Here is a 26,191-nt window from a genome sequence, read left to right on the forward strand (position 1 = left end):
CTCGCTACTACCTACAGACACAACTAGGGTCATATCTACATAGCTAGCTACTACCTACAGACAACAAGCTTCAGGGGAGTCGTCTTTTCATATCTACGGTAGCTAGCTGCTACCTACAGACACAACTAGGGTCATATCTACGGTAGCTAGCTGCTACCTACAGACACAACTAGGGTCATATATATATATATATGGCTTTTAGCAGACGCTTTTATCCAAAGCGACTTACAGTCATGTGTGCATACATTCTACGTATGGGTGGTCCCGGGAATCGAACCCACTACCCTGGCGTTACAAGCGCCATGCTCTACCAACTGAGCTACAGAAGGACCATATCTACGGTAGCTAGCTACTAGCTACAGACAACAAGCTTCAGGGGAGTCATCTTTTCATATCTACGTAGCTACTGCCTACAGACACAACTAGGGTCATATCTACGGTAGCTAGCTGCTACCTACAGACACAACTAGGGTCATATCTACGGTAGCTAGCTACTAGCTACAGACAACAAGCTTCAGGGGAGTCATCTTTTCATATCTACGTAGCTACTGCCTACAGATACAATTAGGGACATATTTTTTAAATGTTTATATTTTACCTTTATTTAACCAGGCAAGTCAGTTGGGAACATATTCTTATTTTCAATGACGGCCTGGGAACAGTGGGTTAACTGCCTTGTTCAGAACGATAGATTTGTATCTTGTCAGCTCGGGGGTTTGAACTTGCAACCTTTCGGTTACTATTCCAACGCTCTAACCACTAGGCTACCTGCCTCTAACCACTAGGCTACCTGCCTCTAACCACTAGGCTACCTGATCTAACCACTAGGCTACCTGCTCTAACCACTAGGCTACCTGCTCTAACCACTAGGCTACCTGCTCTAACCACTAGGCTACCTGCTCTAACCACTAGGCTACCTGCCTCGAACCACTAGGCTACCTGTCTCTAACCACTAGGCTACCTGCTCTAACCACTAGACTACCTGCCTCTAACCACTAGGCTACCTGCTCTAACCACTAGGCTACCTGTCTCTAACCACTAGGCTACCTGCTCTAACCACTAGGCTACCTGCTCTAACCACTAGGCTACCTGTCTCTAACCACTAGGCTACCTGTCTCTAACCACTAGGCTACCTGCTCTAACCACTAGGCTACCTGCCTCTAACCACTAGGCTACCTGTCTCTAACCACTAGGCTACCTGTCTCTAACCACTAGGCTACCTGTCTCTAACCACTAGGCTACCTGTCTCTAACCACTAGGCTACCTGCCTCTAACCACTAGGCTACCTGCCTCTAACCACTAGGCTACCTGTCTCTAACCACTAGGCTACCTGTCTCTAACCACTAGGCTACCTGCTCTAACCACTAGGCTACCTGCCTCTAACCACTAGGCTACCTGCCTCTAACCACTAGGCTACCTGTCTCTAACCACTAGGCTACCTGTCTCTAACCACTAGGCTACCTGCTCTAACCACTAGGCTACCTGCCTCTAACCACTAGGCTACCTGCCTCTAACCACTAGGCTACCTGCCTCTAACCACTAGGCTACCTGCCTCTAACCACTAGGCTACCTGCCTCTAACCACTAGGCTACCCTGACGCCCGGTAGGTACTACCTACAGATGCAGTCAATATACTGTCACCCTTGCACTTTACAATAGAGTGCAGTGGAGTAGAATGTTCCGTTTGTTTCTTTTTTTTTTAACTGGTTGAATGTCACTGTTTACCCTGTTGGCACCTTATACATGTAAGATAAACAATATAAACAAGAATCCCTTACCTCCAAACAAATTCATTTTACATCTTAGTATCAGTTTTGATTACACATTTTTGTCCTCGGTCCTGTGCACTTGTAAATCAAACAAATACACAATTAAAAGTTATTTTACAATAAATAGTGAATCATGTAAAAAAAAAAAAAAAAAAAGGTGGCGATATATTGATCTGAAGTATCCAACATGTACCACTCACCCTGACCAGGAAGGAGGTGTGGAAGATGTTCTCCACAGAGCGGGAGAAGGAGGTGGGGTCTATGACAAACTCATAGTAGGAGATGGGAGATGTGGCTGGAGATACAAGGGGAGAGAGGCACATGACAAATAGCTCTTTAACCAACATGACAAATAGCTCTTTAAGCAACATGACAAATAGCTCTTTAACCAACATGACAAATAGCTCTTTAACCAACATGACAAATAGCTCTTTAACCAACATGACAAATAGCTCTTTAACCAACATGACAAATAGCTCTTTAACCAACATGACAAATAGCTCTTTAACCAACATGACAAATAGCTCTTTAACCAACATGACAAATAGCTCTTTAACCAACATGACAAATCGCTCTTTAACCAACATGACAAATAGCTCTTTAACCAACATGACAAATAGCTCTTTAACCAACATGACAAATAGCTCTTTAACCAACATGACAAATAGCTCTTTAACCAACTAATATCAAATCATTTAACGTCTAATTTAACGTCTACAACAAAGTTAATTTAACATATTTCGTAACACTTTTGCCACGGAGGTCACATTTGACATTGTCCGTAAGCTTGAGTTCATTTGCAGACAACAACAAAAATCATACAATGATGGAAAGACCTGTGTGTTGTCCTTGTTAATGCAGACACAGAAGAGCTCCAACTTCTTAATCATAGCCTCAATTTTGTCCCGCACATTGAATATAGTTGTGGAGAGTCCCTGTAATCCTAGATTCAGATCATTCAGGTGATTAAAAAACATCACCCAGACAGGCCAGTCGTGTGAGAAAAAACATCCCCCAGACAGGCCAGTCGTGTGAGAGAAAACATCACCCAGACAGACCAGTCGTGTGAGAACAAACATCACCCAGACAGACCAGTCGTGTGAGAGAAAACATCACCCAGACAGGCCAGTCGTGTGAGAGAAAACATCACCCAGACAGACCAGTCGTGTGAGAACAAACATCACCCAGACAGACCAGTCGTGTGAGAACAAACATCACCCAGACAGACCAGTCGTGTGAGAACAAACATCCCCCAGACAGGCCAGTCGTGTGAGAACAAACATCCCCCAGAGAGGCCAGTCGTGTGAGAACAAACATCACCCAGAGAGGCCAGTCGTGTGAGAACAAACATCACCCAGACAGGCCAGTCGTGTGAGAACAAACATCCCCCAGACAGACCAGTCGTGTGAGAACAAACATCCCCCAGACAGACCAGTCGTGTGAGAACAAACATCCCCCAGAGAGGCCAGTCGTGTGAGAACAAACATCACCCAGACAGACCAGTCGTGTGAGAACAAACATCACCCAGACAGACCAGTCGTGTGAGAACAAACATCCCCCAGAGAGGCCAGTCGTGTGAGAACAAACATCACCCAGACAGGCCAGTTGTGTGAGAACAAACATCACCCAGACAGGCCAGTCGTGTGAGAACAAACATCACCCAGACAGGCCAGTCGTGTGAGAACAAACATCACCCAGACAGGCCAGTCGTGTGAGAGAAAACATCACCCAGACAGACCAGTCGTGTGAGAGAAAACATCACCCAGACAGACCAGTCGTGTGAGAGAAAACATCACCCAGACAGACCAGTCGTGTGAGAACAAACATCCCCCAGACAGACCAGTCGTGTGAGAACAAACATCCCCCAGACAGGCCAGTCGTGTGAGAACAAACATCCCCCAGACAGACCAGTCGTGTGAGAACAAACATCCCCCAGACAGACCAGTCGTGTGAGAACAAACATCCCCCAGACAGGCCAGTCGTGTGAGAACAAACATCCCCCAGACAGACCAGTCGTGTGAGAACAAACATCCCCCAGACAGACCAGTCGTGTGAGAACAAACATCCCCCAGACAGGCCAGTCGTGTGAGAACAAACATCCCCCAGACAGACCAGTCGTGTGAGAACAAACATCCCCCAGACAGACCAGTCGTGTGAGAAACCCGTCATCATCAAGCGGTCAGGCAAGTGAACATTATGGTCAGTGAAGAAAACTTTAAGCTCATCTCTCAATTCAAAAAACAACGTGTCAATACTTTGCCCCATGATAGCCAATGTATGTTGTAAAAGCGTTACATGGTCGCTGCCCATATCATTGCATAGTGCAGAAAATACACGAGAGTTCAGGGGCCTTGCTTTAACAAAGTTAACTATTTTCACTGTAGTGTCCAAAACGTATTTCAAGCTGTCAGGCATTCCTTTGGCAGCAAGAGCCTCTAGGTGGATGCTGCAGTGTTCCCAAGAGCCTCTCGGTGGATGCTGCAGTGTTCCCAAGAGCCTCTAGGTGGATGCTGCAGTGTTCCCAAGAGCCTCTAGGTGGATGCTGCAGTGTTCCCAAGAGCCTCTCGGTGGATGCTGCAGTGTTCCCAAGAGCCTCTCGGTGGATGCTGCAGTGTTCCCAAGAGCCTCTAGGTGGATGCTGCAGTGTTCCCAAGAGCCTCTCGGTGGATGCTGCAGTGTTCCCAAGAGCCTCTCGGTGGATGCTGCAGTGTTCCCAAGAGCCTCTAGGTGGATGCTGCAGTGTTCCCAAGAGCCTCTCGGTGGATGCTGCAGTGTTCCCAAGAGCCTCTAGGTGAATGCTGCAGTGTTCCCAAGAGCCTCTCGGTGGATGCTGCAGTGAACCCAAGAGCCTCTCGGTGGATGCTGCAGTGTACCCAAGAGCCTCTAGGTGGATGCTGCAGTGAACCCAAGAGCCTCTAGGTGGATGCTGCAGTGTTCCCAAGAGCCTCTCGGTGGATGCTGCAGTGAACCCAAGAGCCTCTCGGTGGATGCTGCAGTGTACCCAAGAGCCTCTCGGTGGATGCTGCAGTGAACCCAAGAGCCTCTAGGTGGATGCTGCAGTTTACCCAAGAGCCTCTAGGTGGATGCTGCAGTGAACCCAAGAGCCTCTAGGTGAATGCTGCAGTGTACCCAAGAGCCTCTAGGTGGATGCTGCAGTGAACCCAAGAGCCTCTAGGTGGATGCTGCAGTTTACCCAAGAGCCTCTAGGTGGATGCTGCAGTGTACCCAAGAGCCTCTCGGTGGATGCTGCAGTGTACCCAAGAGCCTCTAGGTGGATGCTGCAGTCTACCCAAGTGCCTCTAGGTGGATGCTGCAGTTTACCCAAGAGCCTCTCAGTGGATGCTGCAGTGTACCCAAGAGCCTCTAGGTGGATGCTGCAGTGTACCCAAGAGCCTCTCGGTGGATGCTGCAGTGTACCCAAGAGCCTCTCAGTGGATGCTGCAGTGTACCCAAGAGCCTCTAGGTGAATGCTGCTGTTTACCCAAGAGCCTCTAGGTGGATGCTGCAGTGAACCCAAGAGCCTCTCGGTGGATGCTGCAGTTTACCCAAGAGCCTCTCGGTGGATACTGCAGTGTACCCAAGAGCCTCTAGGTGGATGCTGCAGTTTACCCAAGAGCCTCTCGGTGGATACTGCAGTGTACCCAAGAGCCTCTCAGTGGATGCTGCAGTGTACCCAAGAGCCTCTCAGTGGATGCTGCAGTGTACCCAAGAGCCTCTAGGTGGATGCTGCAGTGTACCCAAGAGCCTCTAGGTGGATGCTGCAGTGTACCCAAGAGCCTCTAGGTGGATGCTGCAGTGTACCCAAGAGCCTCTAGGTGGATGCTGCAGTGTACCCAAGAGCCTCTAGGTGGATACTGCAGTGTACCCAAGAGCCTCTAGGTGGATGCTGCAGTGTACCCAAGAGCCTCTAGGTGGATGCTGCAGTGTACCCAAGAGCCTCTAGGTGGATGCTGCAGTGTACCCAAGAGCCTCTCAGTGGATGCTGCAGTGTACCCAAGAGCCTCTCGGTGGATGATGCAGTGTACCCAAGAGCCTCTAGGTGGATGCTGCAGTGTACCCAAGAGCCTCTCGGTGGATACTGCAGTGTACCCAAGAGCCTTTAGGTGGATGCTGCAGTGTACCCAAGAGCCTCTCAGTGGATGCTGCAGTGTACCCAAGAGCCTCTCGGTGGATGCTGCAGTGTATCCAAGAGCCTCTCGGTGGATGTTGCAGTGTATCCAAGAGCCTCTAGGTGGATGCTGCAGTGTATCCAAGAGCCTCTCAGTGGATGTTGCAGTGTACCCAAGTGCCTCTCGGTGGATGCTGCAGTGTACCCAAGAGCCTCTAGGTGGATGCTGCAGTGTACCCAAGAGCCTCTCAGTGGATGCTGCAGTGTACCCAAGAGCCTCTCGGTGGATGCTGCAGTGTACCCAAGTGCCTCTCGGTGGATGCTGCAGTGTACCCAAGAGCCTCTAGGTGGATGCTGCAGTGTACCCAAGAGCCTCTCAGTGGATGCTGCAGTGTACCCAAGAGCCTCTCGTTGATGCTGCAGTGTACCCAAGAGCCTCTAGGTGGATGCTGCAGTGTACCCAAGAGCCTCTAGGTGGATGCTGCAGTGTACCCAAGAGCCTCTCAGTGGATGCTGCAGTGTACCCAAGAGCCTCTCAGTGGATGCTGCAGTGTACCCAAGAGCCTCTCAGTGGATGCTGTAGTGTACCCAAGAGCCTCTCGGTGGATGCTGCAGTGAACCCAAGAGCCTCTCGGTGGATGCTGCAGTGTACCCAAGAGCCTCTAGGTGGATGCTGTAGTGTACCCAAGAGCCTCTCGGTGGATGCTGCAGTGAACCCAAGAGCCTCTAGGGGATGCTGCAGTGTACCCAAGAGCCTCTCAGTGGATGCTGCAGTGAACCCAAGAGCCTCTCGGTGGATGCTGCAGTGTACCCAAGAGCCTCTAGGTGGATGCTGTAGTGTACCCAAGAGCCTCTCGGTGGATGCTGCAGTGAACCCAAGAGCCTCTAGGGGGATGCTGCAGTGTACCCAAGAGCCTCTCAGTGGATGCTGCAGTGTACCCAAGAGCCTCTCAGTGGATGCTGCAGTGTACCCAAGAGCCTCTAGGTGGATGCTGTAGTGTACCCAAGAGCCTCTAGGTGGATGCTGTAGTGTACCCAAATGGCAACTGCTTGCACGCGTGTTACCACTCCACTATGTCTCCCTGTCATGGCTTTTGCACCATCAGTACAAACACCAACACATCTTGACCACCAAAGTCCATTTGATGTCACAAAGCTGTCCAGCACTTTATAAAAGAGGATGTCTTCCTTAATTGACCCCCCCATAAACGTAACGGACATATACCAGGAGCTGTGCCAGGCCCACCATGTCTGTTGACTCATCCAGCTGTAACAGACATATACCAGGAGCTGTGCCAGGTCTGTTGACTCATCCAGCTGTAACAGACATATACCAGGAGCTGTGCCAGGCCTGTTGACTCATCCAGTTGTAACAGACATATACCAGGAGCTGTGCCAGGCCCTGTTGACTCATCCAGCTGTAACAGACATATACCAGGAGCTGTGCCAGGCCCTGTTGACTCATCCAGCTGTAACAGACATATACCAGGAGCTGTGCCAGGCCCTCCACGCCTGTTGACTCCTCCAGCTGTAACAGACATATACCAGGAGCTGTGCCAGGTGTCTGTTGACTCCTCCAGCTGTAACAGACATATACCAGGAGCTGTGCCAGGCCTGTTGACTCATCCAGCTGTAACAGACATATACCAGGATCTGTGCCAGGTCTGTTGACTCATCCAGCTGTAACAGACATATACCAGGAGCTGTGCCAGGTCTGTTGACTCATCCAGCTGTAACAGACATATACCAGGAGCTGTGCCAGGCCTGTTGACTCATCCAGCTGTAACAGACATATACCAGGAGCTGTGCCAGGCCTGTTGACTCATCCAGCTGTAACAGACATATACCAGGATCTGTGCCAGGTCTGTTGACTCATCCAGCTGTAACAGACATATACCAGGAGCTGTGCCAGGTCTGTTGACTCATCCAGCTGTAACAGACATATACCAGGAGCTGTGCCAGGCCTGTTGACTCATCCAGCTGTAACAGACATATACCAGGAGCTGTGCCAGGCCTGTTGACTCATCCAGCTGTAACAGACATATACCAGGAGCTGTGCCAGGCCTGTTGACTCATCCAGCTGTAACAGACATATACCAGGAGCTGTGCCACGCCTGTTGACTCATCCAGCTGTAACACATATAATTCACTGGCTTGTATGTGAAGCAGTAATTGTTTCAAAACATCTCCTGCCATGTCACTGATGCGTCGTGAAACAGTGTTGTTTGATGAAGGGATTGTCTGTATAGTTTTTTGTCCTTTTCCCCCAGCATTGTCCCAGCCACATCCACGGCAGCAGGAAGAATTAAGTCCTCTACAATAGTGTGGGGCTTGCCTGTCTTTGCCACTCCTCTACAATAGTGTGGGGCTTGCCTGTCTTTGCCACTCCTCTACAATAGTGTGGGGCTTGCCTGTCTTTGCCACTCCTCTACAATAGTGTGGGGCTTGCCTGTCTTTGCCACTCCTCTACAATAGTGTGGGGCTTGCCTGTCTTTGCCACTCCTCTACAATAGTATGGGGCTTGCCTGTCTTTGCTACTCCTCTACAATAGTGTGGGGCTTGCCTGTCTTTGCCACTCCTCTACAATAGTATGGGGCTTGCCTGTCTTTGCTACTCCTCTACAATAGTGTGGGGCTTGCCTGTCTTTGCCACTCCTCTACAATAGTATGGGGCTTGCCTGTCCAAGCCACTCCTCTACAATAGTGTGGGGCTTGCCTGTCCAAGCCACTCCTCTACAATAGTATGGGGCTTGCCTGTTCTAGCCACTCCTCTACAATAGTATGGGGCTTGCCTGTCTTTGCCACTCCTCTACAATAGTGTGGGGCTTGCCTGTCCAAGCCACTCCTCTACAATAGTATGGGGCTTGCCTGTCCAAGCCACTCCTCTACAATAGTATGGGGCTTGCCTGTCCAAGCCACTCCTCTACAATAGTATGGGGCTTGCCTGTCCTAGCCACTCCTCTACAATAGTATGGGGCTTGCCTGTCTTTGCCACTCCTCTACAATAGTATGGGGCTTGCCTGTCCTAGCCACTCCTCTACAATAGTATGGGGCTTGCCTGTCCTAGCCACTCCTCTACAATAGTATGGGTCTTGTCTGCCCTAGCCAGTCCTCTACAATAGTATGGGGCTTGCCTGTCCTAGCCACTCCTCTACAATAGTATGGGGCTTGTCTGCCCTAGCCAGTCCTCTACAATAGTATGGGGCTTGCCTGTCCAAGCCACTCCTCCACAATAGTATGGGGCTTGCCTGTCCTAGCCACTCCTCCACAATAGTATGGGGCTTGCCTGTCCTAGCCACTCCTCCACAATAGTATGGGGCTTGCCTGTTCTAGCCACTCCTCCACAATAGTATGGGGCTTGCCTGTCCTAGCCACTCCTCCACAATAGTATGGGGCTTGCCTGTCCTAGCCAGTCCTCCACAATAGTATGGGGCTTGCCTGTCCTAGCCACTCCTCCACAATAGTATGGGGCTTGCTTGTCCAAGCCACTCCTCCACAATAGTATGGGGCTTGTCTGCCCTAGCCAGTCCTCTACAATAGTATGGGGCTTGCCTGTCTTAGCCACTCCTCTACAATAGTATGGGGCTTGCCTGTCCTAGCCACTCCTCCACAATAGTATGGGGCTTGCCTGTCCAAGCCACTCCTCCACAATAGTATGGGGCTTGTCTGCCCTAGCCAGTCCTCTACAATAGTATGGGGCTTGCCTGTCTTAGCCACTCCTCTACAATAGTATGGGGCTTGCCTGTTCTAGCCACTCCTCTACAATAGCATGGGGCTTGCCTGTCTTTGCCACTCCTCTACAATAGTATGGGGCTTGCCTGTCCAAGCCACTCCTCCACAATCGTATGGGGCTTGCCTGTCCTAGCCAGTCCTCCACAATAGTATGGGGCTTGTCTGTCCTAGCCAGTCCTCCACAATAGTATGGGGCTTGCCTGTCCTAGCCACTCCTCCACAATAGTATGGGGCTTGCCTGTCCAAGCCACTCCTCCACAATAGTATGGGGCTTGTCTGCCCTAGCCAGTCCTCTACAATAGTATGGGGCTTGCCTGTCTTAGCCACTCCTCTACAATAGTATGGGGCTTGCCTGTCCTAGCCACTCCTCCACAATAGTATGGGGCTTGCCTGTCCAAGCCACTCCTCCACAATAGTATGGGGCTTGTCTGCCCTAGCCAGTCCTCTACAATAGTATGGGGCTTGCCTGTCTTAGCCACTCCTCTACAATAGTATGGGGCTTGCCTGTTCTAGCCTCTCCTCTACAATAGTATGGGGCTTGTCTGTCCTAGCCAGTCCTCTAAAATAGTATGGGGCTTGCCTGTCTTAGCCACTCCTCTACAATAGTATGGGGCTTGCCTGTTCTAGCCACTCCTCCACAATAGCATGGGGCTTGCCTGTCTTTGCCACTCCTCTACAATAGTATGGGGCTTGCCTGTTCTAGCCACTCCTCTACAATAGTATGGGGCTTGCCTGTTCTAGCCACTCCTCTACAATAGTATGGGGCTTGCCTGTTCTAGCCACTCATCTACAATAGTATGGGGCTTGTCTGTCCTAGCCAGTCCTCTACAATAGTATGGGGCTTGCCTGTCTTAGCCACTCCTCTACAATAGTATGGGGCTTGCCTGTTCAAGCCACTCCTCTACAATAGTATGGGGCTTGCCTGTCTTAGCCACTCCTCTACAATAGTATGGGGCTTGCCTGTTCAAGCCACTCCTCTACAATAGTATGGGGCTTGCCTGTCCCAGCCACTCCTCCACAATAGTATGGGTCTTGCCTGTCCCAGCCGCTCCTCTACAATAGTATGGGGCTTGCCTGTCCCAGCCACTCCTCCACAATAGTATGGGTCTTGCCTGTCCCAGCCACTCAGTAGCTCACCATATAAGATGCTTCTAGAACCTTCTTATTAATGGCATCTGTTGCTTTTATACATGTCTTACTACTCAAAAGTCTATTCTCACTCAAACTGCTGTGTCTTATTTTTCAAATTGTTTCATTTCTAAACATCTGCACTGTGATTGGATGAGTAACGGTTAATGTGATTGGATGAGTAACGGTTAATGTGATTGGATGAGTAACGGTTAATGTGATTGGATGAGTAACGGTTAATGTGATTGGATGAGTAACGGTTAATGTGATTGGATGAGTAACGGTTAATGTGATTGGATGAGTAACGGTTAATGTGATTGGATGAGTAACGGTTAATGTGATTGGATGAGTAACGGTTAATGTGATTGGATGAGTAACGGTTAATGTGACTGGATGAGTAACGGTTAATGTGATTGGATGAATAACGGTTAATGTGACTGGATGAGCAACGGTTAATGTGATTGGATGAGTAACGGTTAATGTGACTGGATGAGTAACGGTTAATGTGATTGGATGAGTAACGGTTAATGTGATTGGATGAGTAACGGTTAATGTGATTGGATGAGTAACGGTTAATGTGATTGGATGAGTGACGGTTAATGTGATTGGATGAGTAACGGTTAATGTGATTGGATGAGTAACGGTTAATGTGACTGGATGAGCAACGGTTAATGTGATTGGATGAGTAACGGTTAATGTGACTGGATGAGTAACGGTTAATGTGATTGGATGAGTAACGGTTAATGTGATTGGATGAGTAACGGTTAATGTGATTGGATGAGTAACGGTTAATGTGATTGGATGAGTGACGGTTAATGTGATTGGATGAGTAACGGTTAATGTGATTGGATGAGTAACGGTTAATGTGATTGGATGAGTAACGGTTAATGTGATTGGATGAGTAACGGTTAATGTGATTGGATGAGTAACGGTTAATGTGACTGGATGATTGGAGTAACGGTTAATGTGATTGGATGAATAACGGTTAATGTGACTGGATGAGCAACGGTTAATGTGATTGGATGAGTAACGGTTAATGTGACTGGATGAGTAACGGTTATTGTGATTGGATGAGTAACGGTTAATGTGATTGGATGAGTAACGGTTAATGTGATTGGATGAGTAACGGTTAATGTGATTGGATGAGTAACGGTTAATGTGATTGGATGAGTAACGGTTAATGTGATTGGATGAGTAACGGTTAATGTGATTGGATGAGTAACGGTTAATGTGATTGGATGAGTAACGGTTAATGTGATTGGATGAGTAACGGTTAATGTGATTGGATGAGTAACGGTTAATGTGATTGGATGAGTAACGGTTAATGTGATTGGATGAATAACGGTTAATGTGACTGGATGAGCAACGGTTAATGTGATTGGATGAGTAACGGTTAATGTGACTGGATGAGTAACGGTTAATGTGATTGGATGAGTAACGGTTAATGTGACTGGATGAGCAACGGTTAATGTGATTGGATGAGTAACGGTTAATGTGACTGGATGAGTAACGGTTAATGTGATTGGATGAGTAACGGTTAATGTGATTGGATGAGTAACGGTTAATGTGATTGGATGAGTAACGGTTAATGTGATTGGATGAGTAACGGTGAATGTGATTGGATGAGTGACGGTTAATGTGATTGGACGAGTAACGGTTAATGTGATTGGATGAGTAACGGTTAATGTGATTGGATGAGTAACTGTTAATGTGATTATATGAGTAACGGTTAATGTGATTGGATGAGTAATGGTGAATGTGATTGGATGAGTAACGGTTAATGTGATTGGATGAGTAACGGTTAATGTGATTGGATGAGTAACGGTTAATGTGATTGGATGAGTAACGGTGAATGTGATTGGATGTTCATTATTTCACTAGGCTACCTGTATTTGACATTGTGTTGTTATTTCACTGAACACTAGATGGTTTCATTTTATTTTTAGCAGTGAAACGAGGCTACTCAGGCGAGAAAAACCTCACCCAAATGTATATAGCCCCGTTGGAAAATATAAATGGACTGTTTGAAAATGTGAAAAAATATATATATATTGAAAAAAAAGTTAATCATATTTTATGTGTCGTCCTGTTGGAAAATATAAATGTACTGTTTCAAAATGTTTTGTTTAAAAAATAAAAAATAAAAAATAAATAAATGTGAATCACATTTTTTATTTGGCGTACCCTACCACAGTTTGGGAATACCTGGAGTAGAGGATCCAAGGTCATCGCTAGAGTCAGAGTCAAAGTCATAGCTAGAGTCAGAGTCATAGCTAGAGTCAGAGTCATAGTCATAGCTAGAGTCAGAGTCAGAGTCAGAGTCATAGCTAGAGTCAGAGTCATAGCTAGAGTCAGAGTCATAGCTAGAGTCATGGCTAGAGTCAGAGTCATAGCTAGAGTCAGAGTCATAGCTAGAGTCATGGCTAGAGTCAGAGTCATAGCTAGAGTCAGAGTCATAGCTAGAGTCAGAGTCATATCTAGAGTCAGAGTCATAGCTAGAGTCAGAGTCATAGCTAGAGTCATGGCTAGAGTCAGAGTCATAGCTAGAGTCAGAGTCATAGCTAGAGTCAGAGTCATAGCTAGAGTCAGAGTCATAGCTAGAGTCATGGCTAGAGTCAGAGTCATAGCTAGAGTCAGAGTCATAGCTAGAGTCCGAGTCATAGCTAGAGTCCAAGTGTTAGCTAGAATCCGAGTCATACCTAGAGTCAGAGTCATAGCTAGAGTCAGAGTCATAGCTAGAGTCAGAGTCATAGCTAGAGTCATGGCTAGAGTCAGAGTCATAGCTAGAGTCAGAGTCATAGCTAGAGTCAGAGTCATAGCTAGAGTCATAGTCATAGCTAGAGTCATAGTCATAGCTAGAGTCATAGTCATAGCTAGAGTCAGAGTCATAGCTAGAGTCAGAGTCATAGTCATAGCTAGAGTCCGAGTCATAGCTAGAGTCAGAGTCATAGTCATAGCTAGAGTCAGAGTCATGGTCAGAGCTAGAGTCAGAGTCATAGTCATAGCTAGAGTCAGAGTCATGGTCAGAGCTAGAGTCATAGCTAGAGTCCGAGTCATGGTCATAGCTAGAGTCAGAGTCATAGTCATAGCTAGAGTCCGAGTCATAGCTAGAGTCATGGTCAGAGCTAGAGTCATGGTCAGAGCTAGAGTCATAGCTAGAGTCAGAGTCATTGTCAGAGCTAGAGTCATAGCTAGAGTCTGAGTCATAGCTAGAGTCCGAGTCATAGCTAGAGTCCGAGTCATAGCTAGAGTCCGAGTCATAGCTAGAGTCCGAGTCATAGCTAGAGTCATTGTCAGAGTCTTAGCTAGAGCCATCGCTAGAGTCAGAGTCATGGTCAGCGCTAGAGTCATAGCTAGAGTCCGAGTCATAGCTAGAGTCCGAGTCATAGCTAGAGTCCGAGTCATAGCTAGAGTCCGAGTCATAGCTAGAGTCATTGTCAGAGTCAGAGTCATTGTCAGAGTCAGAGTTAGAGTCATAGCTAGAGTCAGAGTCAGAGCTAGAGTCAGAGTCATCACAACCTTTCTTTTCCTTGAGCCCTAATTAATTAATCTTTTTTCATTCCTTTCTGTTTAGTCCTGTTGTCTTGTGTTTCCCTTTATAATAATTGTAAAGAGACAGTCCTTGAAAACCGCTATTTAAATATGATGTATTATTATTAGACAGTCATGACTCACGGTCGTCATTGAAGTAGCCCTGCAGGTATCCCAGAATCCTCTCTACCTCCTTCTCTGTAGCTTCCTGGTGAGACTCCTCCATCCTCCTCAACTGGAACAGACAATAACATCAAACATTTATTAATTTATTTTAGTTAGTCTCGTTGAGGGGCCTCCCTGGTGGTGCAGTGGTCTAAGGCTGTGCCACCAGAGACTCTGGGTTCGAGCTCAGGCTCTGTCGCAGCCGGCCCCGACCGGGGAGGTCTGCGGGGCGACGTGCTGAGTGGCTAGCGTCGTCCGGGTTAGGGAGGGTTTGGATGCGCGCTGTGTTAAGCAGTGCGGCTTTGTTGGGTTGTGTTTCGGAGGACGCATGGCTCTCGACCTTCGTCTCCCGAGCCCGTACGGGAGTTGTAGCGATGAGACAAGATAGTAACTACTAACAATTGGACACCATGAAATTGGGGAGAAAAGGGGGTAACGTAAACATTTTTTAAAAATACAAATAAATATATTTTCCAAAAGAGAAACACAGTCCCCATTGTGACAGAAATATTAAGCACAGTACAGTACAGTACAAGTCAAAAGTTTGGACACACCTACTCATTCCAGGGTTTTTCAATCATTTTACTATTTTCTCCACTGTAGAATAATAGTGAAGACATCACAACTATGAAATAACAAACGTGGAATCATGTAGTAACCAAAAAAAGTGTTAAACAAATCAAAATATATTTTAGATTATAGATTCTTCAAAGCACACACTTGGCATTCTCTCAACCAGCTTCATGAGGAATGCTTTTCCAACAGTCTTGAAGGAGTTCCAACATATGCTTATGGCTGCTTTTTCTTCACTCTGCGGTCCAACTCATCCCAAACCATCTCAATTGGGTTGAGGTCGGGTGATTGTGGAGGCCAGGTCATCTGATGCAGCACTCCATCACTTTCCTTCATTATCAAATAGCCCTTAAACAGCCTGGAGGTGTGTTGGTTCATTGTCCTGTTGAAAAACAAATGAAAGTCCCACTAAGCGCAAACCAGATGGGATGGTGTATCACTGCAGAATGCTGTGGTAGACATGCTGGTTAAGTGTGCCTTGAATTCTAAATAAATCACTGACAGTGTCACCAGCAAAGCACCATCACACCTCCTCCTCCTCCATGCTTCACAGTGGGAACCAAACATGTGGAGATCATCCATTCACCTACTCTGCATCTCACAAAGACACAGTGGTTGAAACCAAAAATCTCACATTTGGACTCATCAGACCAAAGGACAGATTTCCACCGGTCTAATGTCCATTGCTCATGTTTCTTGGCCCAAGCAAGTCTCTTCTTCTTATTGGTGTCCTTTAGTAGTGGTTTCTTTGCAGCATTTCGACCATGAAGACCTGATTCACGCCGTCTCCTCTGAACAGTTGATGTTGAGATGTGTCTGTTACTTGAACTGCAATCTGAGGTGCAGTTAACTAATGATTGAACTCTGTGAGGAACTTATTTATTTCCCTCTTTCCCTCCAATCTGAGGTGCAGTTAACTCTATTGATCTTATCCTCTGCAGCAGAGGTAACTCTGGGTCTTCCTTTCCTGTGGCGGTCCTCATGAGAGACAGTTAACTCTAATGAACTTATCCTCTGCAGCAGAGGTAACTCTGGGTCTTCCTTTCCTGTCCGGTCCTCATGAGAGCCAGTTTAATCACAGCGCTTGATGGCTTTTGCGACTGAACTTGAAGAAACGTTCTTGAAATGTTCCGTATTGACTGACCTTCATGTCTTAAAGTAATGATGGACTGACCTTCATGTCTTAAAGTAATGATGGACTGACCTTCATGTCTTAAAGTAATGATGGACTGACCTTCATGTCTTAAAGTAATGATGGACTGACCTTCATGTCTTAAAGTAATGATGGACTGACCTTCATGTCTTAAAGTAATGATGGACTGACCTTCATGTCTTAAAGTAATGATGGACTGACCTTCATGTCTTAAAGTAATGATGGACTGACCTTCATGTCTTAAAGTAATGATGGACTGACCTTCATGTCTTAAAGTAATGATGGACTGACCTTCATGTCTTAAAGTAATGATGGACTGACCTTCATGTCTTAAAGTAATGATGGACTGACCTTCATGTCTTAAAGTAATGATGGACTGACATTCTAGTCTTAAAGTAATGATGGACTGACATTCTAGTCTTAAAGTAATGATGGACTGACATTCTAGTCTTAAAGTAATGATGGACTGACCTTCATGTCTTAAAGTAATGATGGACTGACCTTCATGTCTTACAGTAATGATGGACTGACCTTCATGTCTTAAAGTAATGATGGACTGACCTTCAAGTCTTAAAGTAATGATGGACTGACCTTCATGTCTTAAAGTAATGATGGACTGACCTTCATGTCTTAAAGCAATGATGGACTGACCTTCATGTCTTAAAGTAATGATGGACTGACCTTCATGTCTTGTAATGATGGGACTGATCACGTCTTAAAGTAATGATGGGACTGACCTTCATGTCTTAAAGTAATGATGGACTGACCTTCATGTCTTAAAGTAATGATGGACTGACCTTCATGTCTTAAAGTAATGATGGACTGACCTTCATATCTTACAGTAATGATGGGACTGACCTTCATGTCTTAAAGTAATGATGGACTGACCTTCATGTCTTAAAGTAATGATGGACTGACCTTCATATCTTACAGTAATGATGGACTGACCTTCATGTCTTGAAGTAATGATGGACTGACTTCATGTCTTAAAGTAATGATGGACTGACCTTCATGTCTTAGTAATGATGGACTGACCTTCATGTCTTAAAGTAATGATGGACTGACCTTCATGTCTTTAACGATGGATGTCATGTTTAAAGTAATGATGGACTGACCTTCATGTCTTAAAGTCTTAATGTCTTAGTAATGATGGACTGACCTTCATGTCTTACAGTAATGATGGACTGACCTTCATGTCTTAAAGTAATGATGGACTGACCCTTCTAAAGTAATGATGGACTGACATTCTAGTCTTAAAGTAATGATGGACTGACCTTCATGTCTTAAAGTAATGATGGACTGACCTTCATGTCTTAAAGTAATGATGGACTGACCTTCATGTCTTAAAGTAATGATGGACTGACCTTCATGTCTTAAAGTAATGATCATGTCTTAAAGCAATGATGGACTGACCTTCATGTCTTAAAGTAATGATGGACTGACCTTCATGTCTTAAAGTAATGATGGACTGACCTTCATGTCTTAAAGTAATGATGGACTGACCTTCATGTCTTAAAGTAATGATGGACTGACCTTCATGTCTTAAAGTAATGATGGACTGACCTTCATGTCTTAAAGTAATGATGGACTGACCTTCATGTCTTACAGTAATGATGGACTGACCTTCATGTCTTACAGTAATGATGGACTGACCTTCATGTCTTAAAGTAATGATGGACTGACATTCTAGTCTTAAAGTAATGATGGACTGACCTTCATGTCTTAAAGTAATGATGGACTGACCTTCATGTCTTAAAGTAATGATGGACTGACCTTCATGTCTTAAAGTAATGATGGACTGTTGTTTCTCTTTGCTTATTTGAGCTGTTCTTGCCATAATATGGACTTGGTATTTTACCAAATAGGGCTATCTTCTGTATACCACCCTTATCTTGTCATAACACAACTAATTGGCTCAAACGCATTAAGATGGAAAGAAATTCCACAAATTCACATTTAACAAGTCACACCTGTTAATTGAAATGCATTCCAGGTGACTACCTCATGAAGCTGGTTGAGAGAATGCCAAGTGTGTGCAAAGCTGTAATCAAGGCAAAGGGTGGCTACTTTAAAGAATCTCCAAATATAAAATATATTTTAATTTGTTTAACACTTTTTTTTGGTTACTACCTGATTGTGTGTTTTTTCAAAGTGTTGATGTCTTCACGTGCTTCTACACCTGCATTGTTTGCTGTTTGGGGTTTTAGGCTGGGTTTCTGTACAGCACTTTGAGTTATCAGCTGATGTACGAAGGGCTATATAAATCAAATTTGATTGATTGATTGATTGATTCACTATTATTCTACAATGTAGAAAATAGACTCCTACAGTTCAGTCAGGTTGGGGTCAAATAACAGTATGAAAAAGGGGGAGACCCCTATAGTTCAGTCAGGTTGGGGTCAAATAACAGTATGAAAAAGGGGAAACTCCTACATACAGTTCAGTCAGGTTGGGGTCAAATAACAGTATGAAAAAGGGGGAGACTCCTACAGTTCAGTCAGGTTGGGGTCAAATAACAGTATGAAAAAGGGGGAGACTCCTACAGTTCAGTCAGGTTGGGGTCAAATAACAGTCAGGTTGGGGTCAAATAACAGTATGAAAAAGGGGGAGACTCCTATAGTTCAGTCAGGTTGGGGTCAAATAACAGTATGAAAAAGGGGGAGACTCCTACAGTTCAGTCAGGTTGGGGTCAAATAACAGTATGAAAAAGGGACAGACTCTTATAGTTCAGTCAGGTTGGGGTCAAATAACAGTATGAAAACGAGGAGACTCCTACAGTTCCGTCAGGTTGGGGTCAAATAACAGTATGAAAACGAGGAGACTCCTACAGTTCAGTCAGGTTGGGGTCAAATAACAGTATGAAAAAGGGGGAGACTCCTACAGTTCAGTCAGGTTGGGGTCAAATAACAGTATGAAAACGAGGAGACTCCTACAGTTCAGTCAGGTTGGGGTCAAATAACAGTATGAAAAAGGGACAGACTCTTATAGTTCAGTCAGGTTGGGGTCAAATAACAGTATGAAAAAGGGGGAGACTCCTACATACAGTTCAGTCAGGTTGGGGTCAAATAACAGTATGAAAAAGGGGGAGACCCCTATAGTTCAGTCAGGTTGGGGTCAAATAACAGTATGAAAAAGGGGGAGACTCCTACATACAGTTCAGTCAGGTTGGGGTCAAATAACAGTATGAAAACGAGGAGACTCCTACAGTTCAGTCAGGTTGGGGTCAAATAACAGTATGAAAAAGGGGGAGACCCCTATAGTTCAGTCAGGTTGGGGTCAAATAACAGTATGAAAAAGGGGAGACAGTCAGGTTGGGGTCAAATAACAGTATGAAAAAGGGGAGACCCCTACAGTTCAGTCAGGTTGGGGTCAAATAACAGTATGAAAAGGGGGAGACTCCTACACAGTTCAGTCAGGTTGGGGTCAAATAACAGTATGAAAAAGGGGGAGACTCCTACATACAGTTCAGTCAGGTTGGGGTCAAATAACAGTATGAAAAAGGGGGAGACTCCATACAGTTCAGTCAGGTTGGGGTCAAATAACAGTATGAAAAGGGGGAGACCCTACAGTTCAGTCAGGTTGGGGTCAAATAACAGTATGAAAAGGGGAGACTCCTACATACAGTTCAGTCAGGTTGGGGTCAAATAACAGTATGAAAACGGGGAGACTCCTACTACAGTTCAGTCAGGTTGGGGTCAAATAACAGTATGAAAAGGGAGAGACTCAGGTTGGGGTCTAACATAAGGAGTTCAGTCAGGTTGGGGTCAAATAACAGTATGAAAAAGGGAGACTCCTACAGTTCAGTCAGGTTGGGGTCAAATAACAGTATGAAAAAGGGGAGACTCCTACAGTTCAGTCAGGTTGGGGTCAAATAACAGTATGAAAAAGGGGAGACTCCTACATACAGTTCAGTCAGGTTGGGGTCAAATAACAGTATGAAAAGGGGGAGACTCCTACAGGGTTGGGGTCAACTCTACTACAGTTCAGTCAGGTTGGGGTCAAATAACAGTATGAAAAAGGGGGAGACCCCTATAGTTCAGTCAGGTTGGGGTCAAATAACAGTATGAAAAAGGGGGAGACTCCTACATACAGTTCAGTCAGGTTGGGGTCAAATAACAGTATGAAAAAGGGAGACTCCTACAGTTCAGTCAGGTTGGGGTCAAATAACAGTATGAAAAAGGGGGAGACTCCTACAGTTCAGTCAGGTTGGGGTCAAATAACAGTATGAAAAAGGGGGAGACTCCTACAGTTCAGTCAGGTTGGGGTCAAATAACAGTATGAAAAAGGGGGAGACTCCTACAGTTCAGTCAGGTTGGGGTCAAATAACAGTATGAAAAAGGGGGAGACTCCTACAGTTCAGTCAGGTTGGGGTCAAATAACAGTATGAAAAGGGGAGACCCTACAGTTCAGTCAGTTGAAAAAGGGGGGTCAAATAACAGTATGAAAAGGGGAGACTCCCTACAGTTCAGTCAGGTTGGGGTCAAATAACAGTATGAAAAAGGGAGACTCCTACAGTTCAGTCAAGTTGGGGTCAAATAACAGTATGAAAGGGGGAGACTCCTACAGTTCAGTCAGGTTGGGGTCAAATAACAGTATGAAAAAGGGGGAGACTCCTACAGTTCAGTCAGGTTGGGGTCAAATAACAGTATGAAAAGGGGGAGACTCTTATAGTTCAGTCAGGTTGGGGTCAAATAACAGTATGAAAAAGGGGGAGACTCCTACAGTTCCACAGGTTCAAATAACAGTCAGTTCAGTCAGGTTGGGGTCAAATAACAGTATGAAAAAGGGGAGACTCCTACAGTTCAGTCAGGTTGGGGTCAAATAACAGTATGAAAAACGAGGGGGAGACTCCTACAGTTCAGTCAGGTTTCAAATAACAGTATCAGGTTGGGGTCAAATAACAGTATGAAAAGGGAGACTCCTACAGTTCAGTCAGGTTGGGGTCAAATAACAGTATGAAAAAGGGAGACTCCTACAGTTCAGTCAGGTTGGGGTCAAATAACAGTATGAAAAAGGGAGACCCTACAGTTCAGTCAGGTTGGGGTCAAATAACAGTATGAAAAGGGGAGACTCCTACAGTTCAGTCAGGTTGGGGTCAAATAACAGTATGAAAAGGGGAGACTCCTATAGTTCAGTCAGGTTGGGGTCAAATAACAGTATGAAAAGGGGGAGACTCCTACAGTTCAGTCAGGTTGGGGTCAAATAACAGTATGAAAAAGGGGGAGACTCCTACATATAACAGTATTCAGTCAGGTTGGGGTCAAATAACAGTATGAAAGGGGGAGACTCCTACAGTTCAGTCAGGTTGGGGTCAAATAACAGTATGAAAAAACAGTATGAAAAAAGGGGGAGACTCCTACAGTTCAGTCAGGTTGGGGTCAAATAACAGTATGAAAAGGGGGAGACTCCCTACAGTTCAGTCAGGTTGGGGTCAAATAACAGTATGAAAAAGGGGAGACTCCTACAGTTAGTCAGGTTGGGGTCAAATAACAGTATGAAAACGAGGGACTCCTATAGTTCAGTCAGGTTTGGGGTCAAATAACAGTATGAAACAGTATGAATGAGGAGACTCCTACAGTTCAGTCAGGTTGGGGTCAAATAACAGTATGAAAAAGGGGGAGACTCTACATACAGTTCAGTCAGGTTGGGGTCAAATAACAGTATGAAAAAGGGGAGAGTCCTACAGTTCAGTCAGGTTGGGGTCAAATAACAGTATGAAAAAGGACAGACTCTTACAGTTCAGTCAGGTTGGGGTCAAATAACAGTATGAAAGGGGGAGACTCCTACAGTTCAGTCATGGGGTCAGTTACAGTTCAGTCAGGTTGGGGTCAAATAACAGTATGAAAAGGGGAGACTCCTACAGTTCAGTCAGGTTGGGGTCAAATAACAGTATGAAAAGGGGGAGACTCCTACATACAGTTCAGTCAGGTTGGGGTCAAATAACAGTATGAAAAAGGGAGACTCCTACATACAGTTCAGTCAGGTTGGGGTCAAATAACAGTATGAAAAGTCAGGTTGGGGTCAAATAACAGTATGAAAAGGGGAGACTCCTACAGTTCAGTCAGGTTGGGGTCAAATAACAGTATGAAAACGAGGAGACTCCTACAGTTCAGTCAGGTTGGGGTCAAATAACAGTATGAAAAAGGGGGAGACTCCTACAGTTCAGTCAGGTTGGGGTCAAATAACAGTATGAAAAAGGGGAGACTCCTACAGTTCAGTCAGGTTGGGGTCAAATAACAGTATGAAAACGGGGGAGACTCCTATAGTTCAGTCAGGTTGGGGTCAAATAACAGTATGAAAACGAGGACACTCCTACAGTTCAGTCAGGTTGGGGGTCAAATAACAGTATGAAAACGAGGAGACTCCCAGGGTCAAATAACAGTATGAAAACGAGGACCTCCTACAGTTCAGTCAGGTTAGGGTCAAATAACAGCAGAAAACGAGGAGACTCCTACAGTTCAGTCAGGTTGGGGTCAAATAACAGTATGAAAAAAAAATAACAGTCATGAAACAGTATGGGGGAGACTCCTACAGTTCAGTCAGGTTGGGGTCAAATAACAGTATGAAAAGGGAGACTCCTATAGTTCAGTCAGGTTGGGGTCAAATAACAGTATGAAAAAGGGGAGAGTCCTACAGTTCAGTCAGGTTGGGGTCAAATAACAGTATGAAAAAAGGGACAGACTCTATAGTTCAGTCAGGTTGGGGTCAAATAACAGTATGAAAACGAGGAGACTCCTACAGTTCAGTCAGGTTGGGGTCAAATAACAGTATGAAAAAGGAGGAGACTCCTACAGTTCAGTCAGGTTGGGGTCAAATAACAGTATGAAAAAGGGGGAGACTCCTACAGTTCAGTCAGGTTGGGGTCAAATAACAGTATGAAAAAGGGGGAGACTCCTACAGTTCAGTCAGGTTGGGGTCAAATAACAGTATGAAAACGAGGAGACTCCTACAGTTCAGTCAGGTTGGGGTCAAATAACAGTATGAAAAAGGGGGAGACTCCTACAGTTCAGTCAGGTTGGGGTCAAATAACAGTATGAAAACGAGGAGACTCCTATAGTTCAGTCAGGTTGGGGTCAAATAACAGTATGAAAACGAGGACACTCCTACAGTTCAGTCAGGTTGGGGTCAAATAACAGTATGAAAAAGGGACAGACTCTTATAGTTCAGTCAGGTTGGGGTCAAATAACAGTATGAAAAAGGGACAGACTCTTATAGTTCAGTCAGGTTGGGGTCAAATAACAGTATGAAAAGGGGAGAGTCCTACAGTTCAGTCAGGTTGGGGTCAAATAACAGTATGAAAAAGGGACAGACTCTTATAGTTCAGTCAGGTTGGGGTCAAATAACAGTATGAAAACGAGGAGACTCCTACAGTTCAGTCAGGTTGGGGTCAAATAACAGTATGAAAAGGAGGAGACTCCCCTACATACAGTTCAGTCAGGTTGGGGTCAAATAACAGTATGAAAAAGGGGAGACTCCTACAGTTCAGTCAGGTTGGGGTCAAATAACAGTATGAAAAAGGGGAGACTCCTACAGTTCAGTCAGGTTGGGGTCAAATAACAGTATGAAAAAGGGGGAGACTCCTACAGTTCAGTCAGGTTGGGGTCAAATAACAGTATGAAAATGAGGAGACTCCTACAGTTCAGTCAGGTTGGGGTCAAATAACAGTATGAAAAAGGGGGAGACTCCTACAGTTCAGTCAGGTTGGGGTCAAATAACAGTATGAAAAAGGGGGAGACTCCTACAGTTCAGTCAGGTTGGGGTCAAATAACAGTATGAAAACGAGGAGACTCCTATAGTTCAGTCAGGTTGGGGTCAAATAACAGTATGAAAACGAGGACACTCCTACAGTTCAGTCAGGTTGGGGTCAAATAACAGTATGAAAACGAGGAGACTCCTACAGTTCAGTCAGGTTGGGGTCAAATAACAGTATGAAAACGAGGAGACTCCTACAGTTCAGTCAGGTTGGGGTCAAATAACAGTATGAAAAAGGGGGAGACTCCTACAGTTCAGTCAGGTTGGGGTCAAATAACAGTATGAAAACGAGGAGACTCCTATAGTTCAGTCAGGTTGGGGTCAAATAACAGTATGAAAACGAGGACACTCCTACAGTTCAGTCAGGTTGGGGTCAAATAACAGTATGAAAACGAGGAGACTCCTATAGTTCAGTCAGGTTGGGGTCAAATAACAGTATGAAAACGAGGACACTCCTACAGTTCAGTCAGGTTGGGGTCAAATAACAGTATGAAAAAGGGACAGACTCTTATAGTTCAGTCAGGTTGGGGTCAAATAACAGTATGAAAAAGGGACAGACTCTTATAGTTCAGTCAGGTTGGGGTCAAATAACAGTATGAAAAAGGGGAGAGTCCTACAGTTCAGTCAGGTTGGGGTCAAATAACAGTATGAAAAAGGGACAGACTCTTATAGTTCAGTCAGGTTGGGGTCAAATAACAGTATGAAAACGAGGAGACTCCTACAGTTCAGTCAGGTTGGGGTCAAATAACAGTATGAAAAAGGAGGAGACTCCTACATACAGTTCAGTCAGGTTGGGGTCAAATAACAGTATGAAAAAGGGGGAGACTCCTATAGTTCAGTCAGGTTGGGGTCAAATAACAGTATGAAAAAGGAGGAGACTCCTACATACAGTTCAGTCAGGTTGGGGTCAAATAACAGTATGAAAAAGGGGGAGACTCCTACAGTTCAGTCAGGTTGGGGTCAAATAACAGTATGAAAAAGGGGGAGACTCCTACAGTTCAGTCAGGTTGGGGTCAAATAACAGTATGAAAAAGGGGGAGACTCCTACAGTTCAGTCAGGTTGGGGTCAAATAACAGTATGAAAACGAGGAGACTCCTACAGTTCAGTCAGGTTGGGGTCAAATAACAGTATGAAAAAGGGGGAGACTCCTACAGTTCAGTCAGGTTGGGGTCAAATAACAGTATGAAAAAGGGGGAGACTCCTACAGTTCAGTCAGGTTGGGGTCAAATAACAGTATGAAAACGAGGAGACTCCTATAGTTCAGTCAGGTTGGGGTCAAATAACAGTATGAAAACGAGGACACTCCTACAGTTCAGTCAGGTTGGGGTCAAATAACAGTATGAAAACGAGGAGACTCCTATAGTTCAGTCAGGTTGGGGTCAAATAACAGTATGAAAACGAGGACACTCCTACAGTTCAGTCAGGTTGGGGTCAAATAACAGTATGAAAACGAGGAGACTCCTACAGTTCAGTCAGGTTGGGGTCAAATAACAGTATGAAAAAGGGGGAGACTCCTACAGTTCAGTCAGGTTGGGGTCAAATAACAGTATGAAAACGAGGGAGACTCCTACAGTTCAGTCAGGTTGGGGTCAAATAACAGTATGAAAACGAGGAGACTCCTATAGTTCAGTCAGGTTGGGGTCAAATAACAGTATGAAAAAGGGGGAGACTCCTACAGTTCAGTCAGGTTGGGGTCAAATAACAGTATGAAAACGAGGAGACTCCTACAGTTCAGTCAGGTTGGGGTCAAATAACAGTATGAAAAAGGGACAGACTCTTATAGTTCAGTCAGGTTGGGGTCAAATAACAGTATGAAAAAGGGACAGACTCTTATAGTTCAGTCAGGTTGGGGTCAAATAACAGTATGAAAAAGGGGGAGACTCCTACAGTTCAGTCAGGTTGGGGTCAAATAACAGTATGAAAACGAGGAGACTCCTACAGTTCAGTCAGGTTGGGGTCAAATAACAGTATGAAAAAGGGGGAGACTCCTACAGTTCAGTCAGGTTGGGGTCAAATAACAGTATGAAAAAGAGGGAGACTCCTACAGTTCAGTCAGGTTGGGGTCAAATAACAGTATGAAAACGAGGAGACTCCTACAGTTCAGTCAGGTTGGGGTCAAATAACAGTATGAAAACGAGGAGACTCCTATAGTTCAGTCAGGTTGGGGTCAAATAACAGTATGAAAAAGGGGGAGACTCCTACATACAGTTCAGTCAGGTTGGGGTCAAATAACAGTATGAAAACGAGGAGACTCCTACAGTTCAGTCAGGTTGGGGTCAA

The 26,191-nt window shown here is 45.4% G+C and overlaps 2 protein-coding genes and 1 long non-coding RNA gene across 3 annotated transcripts in view; 1 reads left to right on the top strand and 2 right to left on the bottom strand.

Moving 5' to 3' along the window:
* Positions 1-1,885: 1,885 nt before the first annotated feature.
* LOC118402687 (non-structural maintenance of chromosomes element 4 homolog A-like) overlaps positions 1,886-26,191 on the bottom strand; it is a 37,046-nt gene continuing 12,740 nt past the window's right edge. The window contains exons 7-8 of the mRNA XM_052477524.1: positions 14,412-14,502; positions 1,886-2,064 (exon numbers count right to left, since the gene is read on the bottom strand). Of these exons, the coding sequence (XP_052333484.1) occupies positions 1,901-2,064; positions 14,412-14,502 (255 nt within the window). The 3' untranslated portion in view covers positions 1,886-1,900. The remainder of the gene's footprint in view (positions 2,065-14,411; positions 14,503-26,191) is intronic.
* LOC127911299 (uncharacterized) lies at positions 14,808-18,640 on the bottom strand. Its single transcript, XM_052477522.1, has 3 exons — positions 17,572-18,640; positions 17,403-17,462; positions 14,808-16,629 (listed from the first exon to the last, which is right to left on the bottom strand). The coding sequence occupies exons 1-3, from the start codon at positions 17,993-17,995 to the stop codon at positions 16,013-16,015; spliced, it is 1,101 nt and encodes a 366-aa protein (XP_052333482.1). The 5' UTR covers positions 17,996-18,640; the 3' UTR covers positions 14,808-16,012.
* Positions 18,771-25,725, top strand: LOC127911300 (uncharacterized). Its single transcript, XR_008077779.1, has 3 exons — positions 18,771-19,427; positions 24,016-24,380; positions 25,128-25,725. It is a non-coding gene; the product is annotated as an uncharacterized LOC127911300 (long non-coding RNA).

Source organism: Oncorhynchus keta, chromosome 24 (assembly GCF_023373465.1).
Source record: "Oncorhynchus keta strain PuntledgeMale-10-30-2019 chromosome 24, Oket_V2, whole genome shotgun sequence".
NCBI lineage: Eukaryota > Metazoa > Chordata > Actinopteri > Salmoniformes > Salmonidae > Oncorhynchus > Oncorhynchus keta.